Raw genomic sequence first — 17,631 nt, 5'->3', positions numbered from 1 at the left:
AACGCCTGCAGCCTCCCATGCTCTGCTTGTGGGTGTCTGGGAGGATAAGAGAGACTTGTGGAGGCCGCTGGCCTCTGTTATCATGCTCTGGTGGTGGCCTGGGCAGGGGTGTCTGGTAATTCTGCCTCTGTTCTCACGGCAGAAATGCTAAATATTTATACTTGCTCCACAACCAGGCTCCCAGGCTTGGCGGATGGGTGTGGGTTGTAAGCTTTCTCTCCTTCACCCTTTTCCTAACAGTATCTCAGAGGCTCTCCTGGACTCTCAGCTCTTCTTCAGATTTCTACTGACTGCTGCAAACCTCACTAGAGCCAGGATCTTGGCCGTGCAAGGTGAGAGGGTGGGTCACCTACAGAGCAGGTATTTGTTGGGAGAAGCCAGTCTCAGAGCCTCAGCTTGGATGTGGGGGTGGGGCAGGCTCCCAGGCATCTTGCTTACTGTAGGCTGACTGTGAAGGCAATGAGCTTTAGATACCCATTCTAGCTCCAGAGGGTGTGCGCTGAGTGGCGGGCTGGTGTTGGCAATGCCAGGACAGAGAGAAGACCCTGCCTTGCCCTTGGGAGCTCCTGCTTGATGTGGAATAATGTCTCTTTCTCTAGGTCGGGACCCTCTTTGGCTCCCACCTTCTCCAGAGCTGATCCCCAAGTTCTCCTCATGGCACATAAGCTCTCTGTGCCCAGTAATTGTGGCACGCACCTGTCACCCCAGTGTTTGAGGCAGGAGGATTGCAAGTTTGAGGCTGGCTTGAGCTATATAGTGGGCTTTGTCTCACAGAAATAAAGGGTGGGGTTGTAGCTTAAGTGGTAGAGTGCTTGTGTCACAGGAGCAAGGGCCTCGGCTCCACTGCCGTGTGCGTGTGTGCGTGTGTGTGTGTGTAGATGCCTCATTGTGTAAAGTGCCTGACTTTCAATCTTGAGGACCTGAGTTCATGTCCTCAGAACCCACATAAAAGTTGGGCATGAGCCAGGCATGTTGGTGCAGACTTTTTAGTCCTAGCCCTGAAGGAGACTAAAGGAGGAGGATTGCTGTTTCAAGCTAGCTTGGAGCTACAGAGTGAGTTCCAAGCCAGCCTGGGCTACACTGAGACCCTACCTTAAAAAACAAAATAAAAAAACAAACAAAAAAAGGGGGAAAATAATGCGAGCCAGGCGAGGTGGCACACATATCTTTAATCCCAGCATTCTGAAGTCAGAATTAGGAGGATCACCTTGAATTCGAGGCTACCCTGGGACTACATAGTAAATTCTAGGTCAGCCTTGGCTAGAGTGAGACCTTGTCTCAAAAAAGCAAAACAAGAAAAAAAAAAAAAAGAAAGAAAAAATCAAAAACAAAACAAAGAATAAGGTGGAGAGCTATTGAGAAAGACATCTGACATTGAACTCTGGTCCCCACATACATGCATTCACAAACACATAAGCTCTTGCACACTTACAGACGCATGTACTTAGCCAACCCCTGCACACATTGACACATGCACACACATATGAGCAAGCATGCACACAGTCGCACACAGCACACACGCACCTCCATATGCACAGAAAAGATAATGCTCTTTGATGAGCCAGATGTAGTGGAAGGGGCCTGTCATCCCAGCTACCCGGAAGACTGCGGCAGGAGGATCTTGCAAGGCCTGTGTGGGCAATATAGGCTTTCCTTGTCTCAAAATAAAAAGAAACAGGACTGGGAATGTTGTGCAGTGGGGTAGAGCGCTTGCCTAGCATGCATTAGGCTCTGGGTTCTAATTCAGCAGCCATACAAATGCAAAAAGGTTCCTGAACGCATGCACCGAGGCTCGTAGCTCAGTAGGGCGGGCGTGGGCGTTCAGGTTCCGCGTGTCACCTCTTCTCTGCCTGCAGGTCATGGGGACACCTGGGCTGTGCGCTCTGCAGCTACTGCTCCTGCTGGGCGCAGGGCGGGCGCGGGTGGACGCCGCTCGCTGCACCTACACCTTCGTGCTTCCCCAGCAGAAGTTCACCGGCGCCGTATGCTGGAGCCGGCCCAACCCGGCTTCACCAGCGTCGGAGGCCGTCAACGCCAGCGAGGTGGCGGCGCTGCGCGTGCGCGTGGGTCAGCACGAGGCGCTGCTGCGCGAGCTGCGGAGCCAGACTGTGCAGGCGGGGGAGGTGCGCGCGGCCCGGGGCGGGGCCGGGGCGGGGCCGGGGCGGGGCCGGGGCCGTACCCGGGAACTAACTGTCCACGTGCTGGGGAGGCGCAGAAGGTGGCGGCGCGCTCGCAGCAGCTGGAGGGCAAGTTCCGAGAGCTGGAGCAGCTGGTGAGCCGGCAGAGCGGCGTCATCGCCCGCCTGGAGCGCCTGTGCCCCGAGGCCAGCGACCGCCAGCAGCAGGTAAGCCCAGGAGCAGCCATGGACTGTGTCGTGAGTCTCCTACCTCCAGATCTCTTACCAGAAATTCCGATATCCAAAGCCATCCCTTCCCCTCTGCTCACAGACACGGAACGCCTGCCCACTCCATCTCATTAGTTCTGTGGGCTACTGACCACGTCTTTGGGAGAGAGACAGAGACAGTATGGGTGCGCCACTGTATGCATCTGGCTTCACTTGGGTACTGGGGAATCGAACCCAGGCTGCCAGACTTTGCAAGCAAGCACCTTTAACTGCTGAGCCATCTCTCCAACCCAAGTGTTGTAAATATTCCTAGCATCCTATAGTCATGCATGTTACCCAGTGAAGTGTAAAAACAGCGTATGTCTGTACTTGCAGTCTGCCTTCTGAATTTTGGAACATTTCTGATTTTTTTTTTCTGTTTTAAACTTGTTTTTTGGTTTTTCAAGTTGGGGTCTCGGTGATCCCCTATCTCTGCCTTCCGAGTGCTGGGATTAAGGGCGCGCCACTAGCCCGACTGTCTTATCTTTCCGACAGGGTCTTACGTAGTGTAGTTGGCCTCAACTTACCATGTAGCCGAGGCTAACCTTGAACTCCTTATTCTCCATCTCCTGCCTCGAACCTCCCAAATGCTAGGAGTACAGGGGTCTCCACTACACTCAGTTTTTCTAGTGCTGAGGATGAGACTAGGGTTTCACACGTTAGGAAGGCACTCTGCCAACTGAGCTACATCACCGGCTCCACCTTTTTCTTTCCTTTTTTTTTTTTTTTTTAGGTAGGGTCTCACTCTAGCCCAGGCTGACCTGGAATTCACTCTGTACTCTCAGGGTGGCCTCAAACTCACTGCAAGCCTCCTACCTCTGCCTCCCGAGTGTTGGGATTAAAGGCGTGCGCCACCACGCCCAGCTTTTTTCTTTCTTCTTAAGTAGTTTTTGAGAGAGAAAGAGAGAGAGAGAGAGAGAAGGGGGGGGGGAGAGGGAGAGAGAGGAGACTGCCAAGGCCTCCTGCCAGTGCAAATGAACTCCAGATGCAGGCTCTACTTTGTCCATCTGGCTTTTTGTGGGTACTGAGGACTCTAACCCAGGTCATTAGAGTTTGCAGGCAAGCACCTTTAACTGTCCAGCCACCTCTCCAGCCCTCTCTCTTTTCTTTTGTTTTCTTTCATTCAAGACAATCTTTTATAGACTGGGTTGCTTTGCACTCATGATCCTCCTGCCCCTGCCTCCCAAATGCTGGGATTACAGGTGTGTAGCAGCCACCATGCCTGGCTTGGGTTGTTTGTCTTATTGGTCTGCTGTGCTGGGGATGGAGCACTCGTGCATGCTAGGTAAGTGTTTACTGTGAGGCATAGCCAAGTCCTGCGTTTAGATGGAGGTTATTGCTCTGTGGTTGTCCTTTCCTCACAGGACTGTTGGGGATGGTCAGTAATTATCTACTCCAAGTTAGATGTGTCCCTACCTTACATCAAAAGGAAGACTAAGGCACAGACCCGCTAAGCTGTGAACATCAGGGTGGGAATCTTGGCTTAGCTCTGTGTGTGTGTGTGTGTGTGTGTGTAAGCACAAAGTTAGGGTTTCAGGAAGATGGGCGGGAGGGCTCAGATGTTTATTGAAGAGCTGGGAGATTGGCTCCTTGTCCCTGCTGTGAGGAGGCCTTATGGAGTGACTCCTCGCTGTGTGCCCCAGGTCCTGCCGCCGCCGCTGAGTCTTGTGAGCAGCACTAGTAACACCAGCAGGAGGCTGGACTTGGCTCCAGAGCCCCAGAGGGACCACACCTTGAGACCCCAGGGGCCTCTGGCCTCTCCCTTGTTTGCAGGACACCCTGCCATCTCCACTAAGCCAGTGGGTAAGTCGAGGCAGGATTGTTGGAGGGGGTTCGTGAGGATCCTGGTGTTCCTAATGCAGTGTTGGTAGAGAGAAATGTGAGTTCTTGTGTGCTGGGTGTGGTGGCACACACCTTTATTCTCAGTACTTGCAAGGCCAAGCAAGGTAGGAGGATCACTGAGTTTGAGGCCAGCCTGAATTCCAGGTCAGCCTGAGCTAGAGTAAGATCAAACCTCAAAAAAAGGGGAGGGGGTGATGGTGGCTGGAGAGATGAGAAGGCTTAGCCTTTAAGGTGCTTGACTGCAAAGCCAAAGGACCTAGGTTCCCAGGTTCAATTCCCCAGGACCCACATAAGCCAAATGCACAGATGGTGCATGTGTCTGGAGTTAGTTTGCAGTGGCTGGAGGCCCTGGCACACCCATTCTTTCTGCCGCTCTCAAATAAATAAAAATAAAACACAAAAAAATAAGATAAAATAAAATCATGCAGGCTGGAGAGACGGCTTAGGCAAAGCCTAAGGACTCAAGATCCACTCTCCAGCTCCCAAGTAAGCCAGATGCACAAAGTGACACAAGTGTGCAAAGTCATACATGTGCACAAGGGGTCACACACTTTTGGAATTTGACTGCACTGGCTGGTGGCCCTGGCCAATATATTCTTTCTCTCTCATATAAAAAAAAGGCCATTCTGTTGGGCTTGCCTCAAAAGAAAAATATCATGGGAAGGAGAGATGGCTTAGTGGTTAAAGCATTTGTTTGCCTGTGAAGCCTAAGGACCCAGGTTCAATTCCGCAGGAACCACATAAGCCAGATGCACATGGAGTTCATTTGCAGTGGTTAGAGGCCCTGGTGCACCCATTCTCTCTCCCTATCACCCATCCATCCATCCATCCAGTCTATCTATGACCTATCTGTCTGTCTCTCTCTCTCTCTCTCAACTAACTAAAAATTAAAAACAAAATCGGGGGCTGGAGAAGTGGGTTAGTGGTTAAGGTTGCATGCCTGCAAAGCCAAAGGACCTCGGTTTGATTACCCAGGACCCACGTAAGCCAGAGGCACAAGGTGGTGCATGCATCTGGAGGTCGTTTGTGGTGGCTGGAGGTTCTGGCATGCCCATTCTCTGTCTCTCTCTCTTAAATAAATAAATAGATAACTAACTAAATAAAAAATAAAACCAGGAATGGAAAGTTGGCTTAGCATTTAAGGTACTTGCCTTAGGTTCAGTTCCCTAGTGGCTGGAGGCCCTGGCATGCCCATTCTCTCCCCCCTTCTCTATTTGCTTCTCTCTCAAACAAATAAATAAAATATAAAAATATTAAAAAAAAATCTGAAGCCAGACGTGGTGGTGCACACCTTTAAGAAGTAGGAGGATTGATGTGAGTTTGAAGCCAGCCTGGGCTACAGAGTGAGTTCCAGGTCAACCTGGGCTAAAATGAAAAAACAAAAGAGGCCCTTAGCTTGGCATGGTAGTGCACACCTTTGATCCTAGCACCCAGGAGGCAGAGGCAGGAGGACTGCTGTGAATTCAAGGCCAGCCTGAGACTCTGCAGTAAATTCTAGGTCAGCCTGGGCTGGAGAGAGCCTTACCTACCTCAAAAAACCAAAACAAACAAACAAAAAAGAGCCTTTCTTATTCCCTAATCCTCCAGTCTTCAAGAGCCAAATCTACCATTAAAATCCTAACTTGGGGCTGGGGAGATGGCTTGGTGGGCAAAAAGCTTCTCATAGTCATGAGTCCCGAGTTTGCATCCTCAGAACTCACATAAAACTGGTACGTATAGTGGTGCATGCTGTAACCCCAGCAGTGGGGAGGTGGAGACAGGAGGATCTTGGGGCTCACTGGCTGACCAAGAGACCCTGTTTCCAAGGATAAGGTGGATATAGATTCAGGAAGACCCAACACGAACTTCTGGTCTCCACATTCACATGTGCATAGCGCACGCACGTAACAACATGCATACACACACACCATTATTTTTTTGTTTGGGAGTCGTTTTTAATTTTTTAATATTTATTTATTTGTAAGCAGAGAAAGAGAAGAGTGACAGAGATGGGTGCACCAGGGCCTCCAGCCACTGCAAGTGAACTCCAGAAGCATGCGCCACTTTGTGCATCAGGCTTACATGGGTACTGGGGAAATAAACCTGGATCCTTTGACTTTGTAGACAAGCATCTTAACTGCTAAGCCATCTCTCCAACCTCGATATTTTATTTTTATTTGAGAGAGTAGAGAGGAAGAAGCACACAGAGAGAGACAGAATGGGTGCCAGGGCCTCCAGCTACTGCAAACAAACTCCAAACACATGTGCCTTGTGCATCTGTCCTGGGGACTAGAACCTGGTTCCTTTGGCTTTTCAGGCAAGTGCCCTAACCACTAACCCATATCTCCAACACAGGATTTTATTTTTTAAAAGACCAAGGCTGAGGGTGTGGCCCAGTGATGGAGTGCCTGCCTAGCATGCACAAGACCCTGGGTTTCATCCCCAGGACCACAGAACTCCAAACCTAACCAAAATACCAGCCTCCTTACTATGGTGTGAAAAGAGGAAAAAGAAGAGAAAGCAGGAGATGAAGCACTCTTATTTTAATGCAGGGACAGATTTGGTACTGCTATTTTGGTGAGGAGTTGGCTCAGTACTGTGTTGAGGACTCATTCTGATGAGGAGACTTACAGAAGCAGGGCTGAAGAATCCCAAGCTCCACATCTGCTTGAGTGCAGAGGCATGACTTAGGTCCAGACATCACTACTGGTGCTCTCACGAGTGATGGTGGGGGCAGTGAGGACTTTTGGCACATCCCTGTGTCCACAGGCCCGTGGAGGGACTGCACAGAGGCCCACGTGGCTGGCCACAGGCAGAGTGGAGTCTATGAGCTGCAGCTGGGCCGGCGCGCCGTGTCTGCCTGGTGTGAGCAGCAGCTGGAGGGTGGAGGCTGGACTGTGATCCAGCGGCGGCAAGATGGCTCGGTGAACTTCTTCACCTCCTGGCAGCAGTACAAGGTGGGTATGGCTGGCCTAGGGGGAGGACATCTGCCCAGCATGCATAGGGCCCTGGGTTTTGTCCCCAGCCCCACAAGACAAAAGAAATAAAAGACTTCTTGCTGTGGTGTGGGAACAGGAAAAAGGAGGAGAGTAGAGGAGGTATTCTTGCTTTGATGAGGAAACAGCAAGCGGGCTGGGAAGACATGAAGCCCAGTCTTGACCTACTGCCCTCTCCTTGCCCTGCCAGGTGGGTTTTGGGCGGCCTGATGGAGAATACTGGCTGGGGCTGGAACCCGTGTATCAGCTGACCAGCCGTGGGGACCATGAGCTACTGGTCCTCTTAGAGGACTGGGGGGGCCGCAAGGCCCACGCCCACTATGATGGCTTCTCCCTGGAGCCCGAGAGTGACCACTACCGCCTGCGGCTAGGACAGTACCACGGGGACGCTGGAGACTCTCTTTCCTGGCACAATGACAAGCCCTTCAGCACCGTGGATAGGGACCGAGACTCTTATTCTGGTAAGAAGAGGTTTTATTCTGGTGGGAGGGCAGGAAACAAATAGTATTGTTATTCTAGTCAGGGAGTGAAAAGCAATGGAGTACACTTCTCCTCTGGTGAACTGGGTGTGGTGGCACACATCTGGCAGAGGAGTAGGAGGACCAATCAGAGTTTTAAGGCCAGTCTGGGCTACAAAAGATCTGGCCTCAAAAAAACCCCCAAAAATCCACAACAAAAAAAACCCCCAGCCAAGGACAGGTAGGAGGATTGCTTGAGTTCGAGGTCACCCTAAGACTGCATAGTGAATTCCAGGTCAGCCTGCACTAGAGTGAGACCCTACCTCAAAACAAAACAAAACAAACAAACAAATAAACAAACAAAAAAAAAAAAACAAGGGCTAGAGAAATGGCTTAGCAGTTAAGGTGCTTGCTGGCTCCTTTACATGGTACCTGTGTAAAGCCAGATGCACAAGGGGGCACATGCTTCTGGAGTTCCTTTGCAGTGGTTGGAGGCCCTGGCACGCCCACTCTCGCTCCCCCAATAAATAAAAAAATATATAACAATATTTGAAAACAAAACAAAACATCTTCTCTGTTAATATCAGAGTAGGGAAGCTTCTATGTTGGCTCAAGGACATGAGACAGGATTTTTATTTTGATGAGGACTCTGGGGAACCCAGCTTTCTCCTTTGATGAGGCAGACTTAGGAATGCTATTCTGGTGGAGAGCAGAGGGTAAGAGCTAGGACCTGGCTGCAAATCAGACCCAGGGCCTCCAGCATGCTAAGCATACACTGAGCTACACTTTCAGAGCAGACTTGAGAGGTTCTCAGTATGGAGTCCACTCTGGCCTTAACCTCCAGTTCCTTCTGCCTGTGCCTCCCAAGTACAGGAATTATAGGTGTGTGCCCCATCCTGGTACACTCTGTTTTTCTAGAAAGGAACGAGAGAAGATTTATTTTTCCTGATATTGAATGAATGGTAGACTCCTAATTTGCTGAAAAGGTGGAAAAGGCATGATTTGTATTTTGGCAAGGAGAGGGAATTATGGCTATTACTCTGAAGCATAAAGTGAGAAGCCAGGGCTTTTATTTTGGTAAGGAGGTGGAAGTGCAAGCTTATTTCAGCAAGATTGGGAGGGGCTGAGGGATGCCTGCAAAAACTTTGCACAGAGGTGCTGGTAGAGACTTTTACTTTGGTGGGGACACAGATTCTCTCTCTTCCCCTAGGTAACTGTGCTTTGTACCAGCGTGGTGGCTGGTGGTACCATGCGTGTGCCCACTCCAACCTCAATGGTGTGTGGCACCATGGCGGTCATTACCGGAGCCGCTACCAGGACGGTGTGTACTGGGCTGAGTTCCGTGGTGGGGCATACTCACTCAAGAAGGTTTCTATGCTGATCCGGCCACTGAGGCCATGATGCTCCCTGTCTCTGAGGTCTTAGGGGTTCCAGGAGCCCCCACTGCTAGTCTCTTAGGCCCAGACGACTCCCCAAGGGCATTTATAACTCTCTGTGAGCTTGTATCTTATAGAAACAAGAAGTACCCACATACTATGGTTGGTCTGTTCATTTGTGGGTTTGCCTGGCTGGGGTCACTCCCGGGGTGCTCCCTCCTCGTCATCCTCTTCCTCCTCCTCATTCAGATCCTCCAAGATCAGATGGTTCAGGTCATCCAGGAGGCCTCCCTGGCTCAGACATGTGGCCACGGTGGACCCGCTGCTGATGTGGGGGTTGCTGGGGTGCAGGACTTTGGGGAGGTGGTTCTGTTTGCGGCTTTTGGGGTGTGCACAGGAGGTCCCTGGCACATGGGGCTCTGTGGGGAGAGGAGTCCTGTGAGACCCATGGAGCTTAAGCCACAGGACAGGTAGCAGTACTCAACTATTTAGAGGTGAGGACAGAACTGAGCACTGGGGATGCTGGACGGGAGAGCTATGGAGCATCGCTGGTGTCAGAAGAGAGCCCTGGGACCATGGGGGTGGGGGAGCATCCCTGGTGAGTTTGTGCCCTGTTTTGTGTGCACAGGCAGACCAAACCGGTCTGGTCTTACTAGGGCTCTAATCAGGCTGGACTAGCTTGCTCCCGAGCTCAGGGCCTCCACGCATGTGGGTGCTTGGGTGCTGGGAATCAAACTCAGGCCGTCATACCTGCGTGGGAGCACCTTTCTCTCCGGGGTACCTTGGCCCTTAGGCCACAGATGGAGACACTGTGGGCAGGACCCCGCCCGGCCTCACCTCTCCGATTGTAGCAGTCTGCAGCAGAGCAGGAGTGGGTGTGTGTGCTACGGCGATCCGGGTCCCAGCGTAGGGGGAGGATCCGAGTGGGATACACTGGGAAGCCGCATCCGTAGCAAGGAGACTGGGACCCCATCTGTGCCCAGCCCCTGCCGATGGTACAGCTGTGAGGGGCCTGGGGGGGCACAGGGCTGGACTAGGGCTGAGGGTGGGCTTGGCCCCCTTCCGCACGCCCCCCGTCCCCGCCCGCGCCCTCACCGGAAATTATGCCGACACTTTGGGCAGTGGAATTCAGCCAGGCCCCACATCTTATCAGCCGGCACAGGCTCATAGCGCTTTCGGCATTTGCGACAACGGGACACCTGGGGTACAGAGAGACCCAGGACTGTCAGGTGTGTGTGTGGAGGGGCCGGGGGGTTAAAATCTAGTTAAGAAGACAGGTTTCATGGAGCTCAGGCTGACCTGAAACTATGTAGCTGAGGGTGACCTTGAACTTCTGATCTTCCTGCCTCTACCTCCCCAGTGTAGTGATTACAGGCGTGCACCACTATGCCAGGTTTATGCTGTGCTGGGGTTGGAACCCAGGGATTTGTGTGTGCTAAGCAAGTACACTATCCACTAAGTCACACTCCCAGTCTGAAGTACACTAATAGGGGTTCAGAAGGGATTTTGGGTTTGCTTTCTACAGTAGCTTTCAGAGCTAGGCCAGTGGTTCAGTTCCTCAAATTCAAGGGCAGTTGCCCCCTTTACACCCTAAGGTCAGGCTGTCAATAAGTTTTTTTTGTGGGTTAGAGATATACCCACGGTTGTCAGAGTGCTTGCCTAGCATGCATGAAGCTCTGAGTTCCATCCCCAGCACTGCAACAAACCGGCATGGTGCAGGGTGTGGTGGCGCATACCTTTAATCCTAGCACTTGGGAGGCCAAAGTAGGGGGATGGCTGTGACTTTGAGGCCCACCTGAGACTACATAGTGAATCTCACGTCAGGGCTAGAGCAAAACAAGCAAGCAAAAAAACAAAACAAAACACAAGGCGTAGTGATGCACCCCTGTCACCCTAGCATTTTGGGAGGTAGAGGCAAAAGGATCAGGAGTTCAAGGTTATCCTCAGCTACAAAATGAATTTGAGGCCAGGGTGGGCTACAGGAGTCCCTTTCTCTTAAAAAAAAAAAAAAAAAGATGACATCCTTCTGTCAGAGAGGGCTAGGAGTGAAGTTTGGGAAGGATTCAAGTCAAGATTGGGGCGTCACCTCCTTCCGCTGGGGAACCCGGCGCCACCACACATGGTCACAGGAGGAGCAGGCGAACTGTCGGTCCACAGCAGGGATGAGGTCGTCTTGGGCCCGTTGGAACATTCGTAGGTTGGCCTCTGTCAGTGGCAAGAGAGAGGTCGCTACTGCCTGTGAAATAGGATGGTGGGGACAAGAGGGGTCACTTCCTAATCCATGGTAAGTCTGTCCACACACATGTATCCTCTGGCCTCCAGGTTTGCCACAGATGGATGAGTAACCCTGTGGGTCTCCTCCCCCACCCAACCTCTGGTGTCCCTCCACCTGATGGACGTCCCTGTACCTGGATGTCACGGTCTTGTTTCATGTCCTCTGGTGGGTCCTGGGTGGAGACATGAAGAGCAGAAACTGGAGATGGCTCTCCAGTCTCTGTATCTTTGCTTGTAGGGGTAGGACCCCTGCCATGGGGAGAGGAGGCCCTGCCTCCCTGTGGGGCTTTAAATGTAAAATGTTCCCATAGACTCCTGTGTTTGAATACATAATCCCAGGTGCAAGTGCTGTTGTGGAAGGCTGTGGAACCTTTGGGGGTGGAGCCTTGCTGGAAGAAGGTGGCAGACCTTAGGTTTTTTATCATCCAGACCTGCTTGTAGTTTTGTCTTCTGCTGATGAGATGAGCTAGTTCCCTGTTCCTGCCATGATGGACTCTACTCTTGGGAACTGTAAGCCAGAATACACTTTTCAAACCTCATCTTGTGTTTTGTCCCAGTAATGAGAAAGTAACTGATAAGAGTTCCCATGGGACAAGGGACTACAAAGCAGTGTCTGCTCACTGGGAGCACTCAGCTTTCCAAACAGTCCAGAAGCTAGGCTTGGTATCACAAGCCTGTCTGTCATTCCAGTTGTTCCAGGAGGAGGAAGAGGGTCACAGGTTCAAGCCCTGCCTGTGCTACACAGCTCAAGGGTAGCCTGAGGAACTTAATGAGACACTGACTAAAAAATAAAAAGGGCCAGGCAGGGTGGTGCATGACTTTAATCCCAGCACTTGGGAGGCAGAGGTAGGAGGATCATCATGAGTTTGAAGCCAGTCTGAGACTACATAGTAAACTCCAGGTCAGCCTAGGCTAGAGTGAATCCCTACCTTGAAAAACCAAAATACATACATACATACATACAAGGGGGCTGGAGAAATGGCTCAGAGGTTAAGGTGAGCTTGTCTCCAAAGCCTGATGACCTGAGTTTGATTCCCCAGTACCCACATAAGCTAGATGCACAAAGTGGCACATGCATCTGGAGTTCATTTGCAGAGGCTGGAGGCCTTGAGACATCCATATGCTTTCTGTCTGTATCTCTCTACTTGCAACAAATGTAAGTAAAATATTAACAAATATGAAGAGCAGGCCTAGGGAAATGGCTGGGTGGGTAAAGCGTTTGCTGTGCAAGTATGAGGACTGGAGTTTGGATCCCAGCACCCACAGAAATGCTGCAGGTGTGGCAGAGATCAGGGGTGCCCCAGGGTAACCCAGTTATAGCTAAATGGCAAGCTCTGGGTTCACAGAGTTCCTGTTTATCTAAAATATAATATGTTGATGGAGAAACATCCGATGCCAACTTCTGGCCTCTGCATGCATGCAAACATGCACACACACACAACATGCAAAAAAAAGTTAGAGGCCTGGCAGTACAGCTCCTGCCTGAAATCCAGTGAGGGCTGGGGGGCGTGGCTCAGGGGTAGAGCTCCTGTCTGGAATCCACAGTGAGGGCTGGGGGCGTGGCTCAGGGGTAGAGCTCCTGTCTAGAATCCACAGTGAGGGCTGGGGGTGTGGCTCAGGGGTAGAGCTCCTGCCTGGAATCCACAGTGAGGGCTGGGGGCGTGGCTCAGGGGTAGAGCTCCTGTCTGGAATCCACAGTGAGGGCTGGGGGCGTGGCTCAGGGGTAGAGCTCCTGTCTGGAATCCACAGTGAGGGCTGGGGGCGTGGCTCAGGGGTAGAGCTCCTGTCTGGAATCCACAGTGAGGGCTGGGGGCGTGGCTCAGGGGTAGAGCTCCTGTCTGGACTCCACAGTGAGGGCTGGGGGCGTGGCTCAGGGGTAGAGCTCCTGTCTAGAATCCACAGTGAGGAATGGGGTGTGGCTCAGCAGTAAGAGCAGTTGCCAAGCTTGAACAACAGCTGGGTTCTATCCTTAGTACTGTAAAATTAAAGACAAACGCATAAACAAGGACTAGCGAGTTGGCTCCAGGACCTAACGGCCCAGTTTAGATTCCCCAGTATCCAGATAAAGCCAGATGCATAAAGGGGCTCATGCACGTGGAGTTCATTTTCAGTGGTGGAAGGTCCTGGTGTGTCCATGTTCTCTCTGACTGCCTTTTTTTCCTCTCAAGTAAATAAAAGTTGTTTTTTTTTTTTTTTTTTTTTTTTTTTTTTTTTTTTTTTAAGGGCTGGAAATGGTTTGCTGGTTAGGGTGATTGCCTGAAAAGCCTTAGAACTCAGGTTTGACTCGCCAGATACACAAGTGGCGCATGCGTCTGGAGTTCGTTTGCAGCAGCTGGAGGCCCTGGTGCAATTCTGTCTCAAATAAATAAATAAAAGTTAAAAAAAATTAAATAGCAAATAGAAGCCTGTAATCCCAGCCCTCAGGAGTTCAGGGTCATCTTATGCTGCATAGTGAGTTCAAGACAGCTTGGGTCACATTCAGAGTTCCAGGTTAGCCTGGCTAGAGACCCTTCCTCAAAAATCAAAAAAAAAAAAAAAAAAAAAAAAAAGCCAAACAAAGCTCAAATACCACTCAGCATTGAGCACACATGTATCCCCATTTCTGAGGGAAGTAGGCTCAGAGTCACCCTAAGGAAGCATGATGGTTGAGCAACCCGACCTCATCCCCCAACCCCCACCGTCTGCCAACAGCACACACGTGTCACTCTGATTGATACCCGGCCTCTCTGAGGCTGCATGGCTTTAGGCTCAGTGCTTGGGATCAGCTGTAGGTTTGTCTGACTCTCCGTTGTTTCCAGCTGCGGGAAGGCGGCAAGCACCTCACTCCGTCTGCCTGGTCTCATGCAGAGGCACCTGAGAGCCCAGGCTCTGGTTCCAAGTGCCGGGGTTCCATTCCCGGCAACCATCTGCTCTCTGTGGAAACCTGGCAAATGACACCATCACTCCGAGCCTCAGTGCCTTTGTCTATGAAACTGGTTTGATAAATATTAGGACCTGCCTCCTGGGGTTGCTGTATCCATAAATAAGTCAATTCCTGGAGCCTGTCCCTGAGGACTTTTCAGTCAATACCACTTACTGTATTATTTTAATCATATTACCTCTAGTTATAAACTTGTACTCCTTAAGTACTATGATAGGCTTTTCAGGGAAGTGACTTCCAGTCCATCAGCCACAAAAGCTGAGGCAAAGTGACCAGGTAGCATTTATCTACTCATTCACTCCTCCTCCCCCACCCCTCCTGTCAGCCTTTCTCCTTATGCTAAGGAGTCTTCCCTTTTTCTGGAAAAAGCTACCAATGTCCCTGGAGGCCATGCATCAACTTTCCCCAGGAAGCCTTACCTGACCTGTGGGATCCCGACACCTCACTTGTTTTCTTTCTCTCCCCCCCCCCCAGCCCCCAGTAATCAGCATCCTGGGCTCTACTGTTTGCAGGGTGCAGTTGGGAGGTGAAAAATAAATCAAGTTGGCAATATTAGTGGTTGGTGCCTCTTACTGACTCCCAAAGAGAAGGCGTCCCCTCCGTTCTCCCTGCAGCCCCCCTCTCCTCTGAGGACACAGGACAGTTACCTGGGCATCCAAGTCATTACTCAGCTCCTGTCCATCTCTTTGCTTGACGCCTGTCAGGAAGAGAACGAGGGACCCTTGCAGGTGGGCGGGATTCAAAGCGGCCCAGGGCTCCCCGGTGTGAGGGGCGCCCCCGCTCCTCCCGGGCCACACCACGGCACCCCAGCCCGGGTTCGCGGGGCGGCTCACCGTACACGATGGAGCGTCCCACTCCGGTGTGGTCGCTGCCGAACTTCCTCATGAGGGCCCCTGCCTTCTTGGGGGACACTTTCCCGTGAAACTTCTCCCGCAGGCGCCGAACACTCTTCTCCAGCTGGGACGAGGACAAGTGTGGGGACCCCCGGGCCCGCCCCTCCTCCCGGGCTGGGCTTGACGCCCTCCCACCACCTCCGCAGCATTTCCCGGGACGCGCGCGGGGGTCGCGTCCTCCGCGGAGATGGACAGTGCGCGCAGAGACAGGTGCGCGGAGGCCGAGGCCCGGATCTGGGAAGCCCCCGTCCCGGACCCCGCCGCGCGTCGTCCCCGGGTCCTACCTCCACGCCTTCCTGGGACATGGTGGCTGCGGGGCTGCGAGGATCCTGCTCGCTCGGCCGCCCCTACCTGGGCCGGGGCGCAGGGCCGAGCGAGCAGCGCCTGGGGCAGCTCCGCCCTTCCTCCCGGACCCTCTTTCGCTTTCGATTCTGGGGCTACGGTGGCTCCGCCCCGGCCCCGCCTCTGCGTTTGCACACCAAGCCTGGCCCCCCGCCCCAGGGACCCGGCCCCAGGACGAGCGTCCCGCGTCCTGCGGGGCGCAGCGCGGGCTGGGGGTTGGGGACGGCGGTGGCCTCTGCAGTTGGTCACATGTCCCCACGCTGCGCGGGGTCCGCGTCTGCACGTCCCTCGTGGGGGCGGGGCGCCAGGCGGACCTCCCCAGCTCCTCCTCCCCCTCATCACGGGAATTAGGACCCAGGAACCCTTTCTCGTACATCTCCCGGCTTTGACCCTCAGTTTGTTCCTCTGTACAATGGGTTTGCGCATACACCTGTATGCTGGGGCCCGAGGCTCAGCAGGACTTTCTGGGGAGGAACTTGCTTTCTTCACCTCTCGCGCACCTTTCCTCCAGTCTTTCTTAGTTTTATTTCATCCCTTCTTTCCATTTTTATTTTGCAATTTTTAAAATTTTATTTCAGACAGAGAGGGAGAGAATTGGTAAGACAGAAGTGGTGCGCCAGGGCCTCAGCAACTGCAATCGAACTCCAGACACTTCAAAGCCAGTAGCGTGTGCATCTGGCTTATGCTTCACAGTCAAGGTCCTTAACCACTAAGCCATCTCTCCAGCCCTAATGAGTGAGTGAGAGAGAGGGAGGGAGGGAAGGAATTGGCGCACCAGAGCCTCCATTTACTGCAATCAAACTCCGGGCATGTGCGCCATTGTGTGCGAATGTGACTTAGCGGATTTGCATCTGGCTTAAGTGGGACTTGGAGAGTTGAACATGGGTCTGTAGGCTTCAGAGACAAGACCCTTAACTGATAAGCCATCTCTCCAGCCCCCTTCTTTCTTTATTTTTTTTTAATTTTTTTGTTTATTTTTATTTATTTGATAGTGACAGAGAGAGAAAGAGGCAGATAGGGAGAGAAGAGAGAGAATGGGCACGCCAGGGCTTCCAGCCACTGCAGATGAATTCCAGACGCTTGCACCCTCTTGTGCATCTGGCTAACGTGGGACCTGGGGAATCGAGCCTCGAACCGGGATCCTTAGGCTTCACAGGCAAGCGCTTAACCGCTAACCCATCTCTCCAGCCCTTTTTTTTCAGTTTTTTTTATTTTTTTTTAAATTTTTTTGTTTATTTTTATTTATTTGATAGTGACAGAGAGAGAAAGACCCCTTCTTTCTTTAAAAAAATTTTTTTTTGCCTGGCATTGGTGGTGCACGCCTTTAATCCCAGCACTCAGGAGGCAGACATTAGGAGGATCTCCGTGAGTTCTAGGCCACCCTGAGGCTACATAGAGAATTTCAGGTCAGCCTGGGCCAGAGAGACCTATGTAGAAAAACCAACCAACCAACCAAACAAACAAACAAAAAAACCACATTTTTTTTCAAGGTACAGTCTCACTCTAGCCCAGGCTGACCTGGAATTTATTATGTAGTCTTAGGGTGTCCTTGAACTCATAGTGATTTCCTACCTCTGCCTCCCTACTGGAATTAAAGACCTGCTCCACCACACCTGGCTCTAGAACATGGTTTTAGATGTTTATTGGCCATCTATATTTCTTCTGTTTAGATTTTTAAAATATTTTTATTTATTTAAAAGATAGAGAGGAAGAGGCAGAGAATGGGCCCACAGGGCCTCCAGCCACTGCAAATGAACTCCAAATGCATGTGCCACCTTGTGTATTTGGCTTAGGTGGGTCCTGAGGAATCAAACCTGGGTCCTTGGACTTTGCAGACAAGTGTCTTAACTGCTAAGTCATCTCTCCAGCCGTGTATTTCTTCTTTTAAGAACTCTCCACTCAGTTCCATAGCCACTTTTTATTTTTATTTATTTTTTTATTAGAGAGAGTCACAATTTACTATGTAGTCTCAGGGTGGTCTTGAACTCATGGCGGTTCTCCTATCTTTGCCTCCCAAATTCTGGGAATAAAGGTGTGTGCCACTATGCCTGACAATCATGATTTTTGTCCTTCAGTCCATTCATGTAGTGTATTACATTTATTGATGTGTGTATATTGAACCATCCCTGCATCTCTGGGATAAAACCTACCTGGTCAGGGTAAATGAC

General features: G+C 51.5%; 2 protein-coding genes across 3 annotated transcripts; one reads left to right on the top strand and one right to left on the bottom strand.

The window, feature by feature from the left end:
* The first annotated feature begins 245 nt into the window (after positions 1-245).
* Angptl6 (angiopoietin like 6) lies at positions 246-9,194 on the top strand. Its single transcript, XM_045143333.1, is given in 7 exon segments — positions 246-332; positions 1,857-2,136; positions 2,139-2,344; positions 4,027-4,186; positions 6,974-7,161; positions 7,391-7,661; positions 8,869-9,194. Coding segments are annotated over 6 exon segments (1,293 nt in total). The 5' UTR covers positions 246-332; positions 1,857-1,859; the 3' UTR covers positions 9,060-9,194.
* Positions 8,707-15,562, bottom strand: Shfl (shiftless antiviral inhibitor of ribosomal frameshifting). Of its 2 annotated transcripts, none has more exons than XM_004667442.2 (8): positions 15,406-15,562; positions 15,062-15,185; positions 14,876-14,925; positions 11,443-11,481; positions 11,121-11,270; positions 10,130-10,233; positions 9,872-10,020; positions 8,707-9,453 (listed from the first exon to the last, which is right to left on the bottom strand). In XM_004667442.2, the coding sequence occupies exons 1-8, from the start codon at positions 15,424-15,426 to the stop codon at positions 9,233-9,235; spliced, it is 858 nt and encodes a 285-aa protein (XP_004667499.2). In that variant the 5' UTR covers positions 15,427-15,562; the 3' UTR covers positions 8,707-9,232. The 2 variants fall into 2 exon arrangements, with proteins under 2 accessions (XP_004667499.2, XP_044999269.1); XM_045143334.1 differs by lacking the exon at positions 15,406-15,562 and adding an exon at positions 14,026-14,231 and having other exon boundaries at positions 15,062-15,153.
* Between the last annotated feature and the right edge of the window lie 2,069 nt (positions 15,563-17,631).

This window comes from Jaculus jaculus, chromosome 2 (genome assembly GCF_020740685.1).
Source record: "Jaculus jaculus isolate mJacJac1 chromosome 2, mJacJac1.mat.Y.cur, whole genome shotgun sequence".
In the NCBI taxonomy this organism is placed as follows: domain Eukaryota; kingdom Metazoa; phylum Chordata; class Mammalia; order Rodentia; family Dipodidae; genus Jaculus; species Jaculus jaculus.
Note: the sequence above shows the minus strand (reverse complement) of the source record. Positions and strands in the feature narration are given on the sequence as shown.

What these genes read in the sequence shown, in the direction of transcription:
- Shfl (XM_004667442.2), bottom strand. Translation starts at nt 15,426, where the DNA reads ATGTCCCAGGAAGGCGTGGAG. An exon ending in GGGACGCTCCATCGTGTACG is followed by an intron (nt 14,926 to 15,061) that starts GTGAGCCGCCCC and finishes TCTTCCTGACAG; the next exon opens with GCGTCAAGCAAAGAGATGGA. An exon ending in GTAATGACTTGGATGCCCAG is followed by an intron (nt 11,482 to 14,875) that starts GTAACTGTCCTG and finishes GTCTCCACCCAG; the next exon opens with GACCCACCAGAGGACATGAA.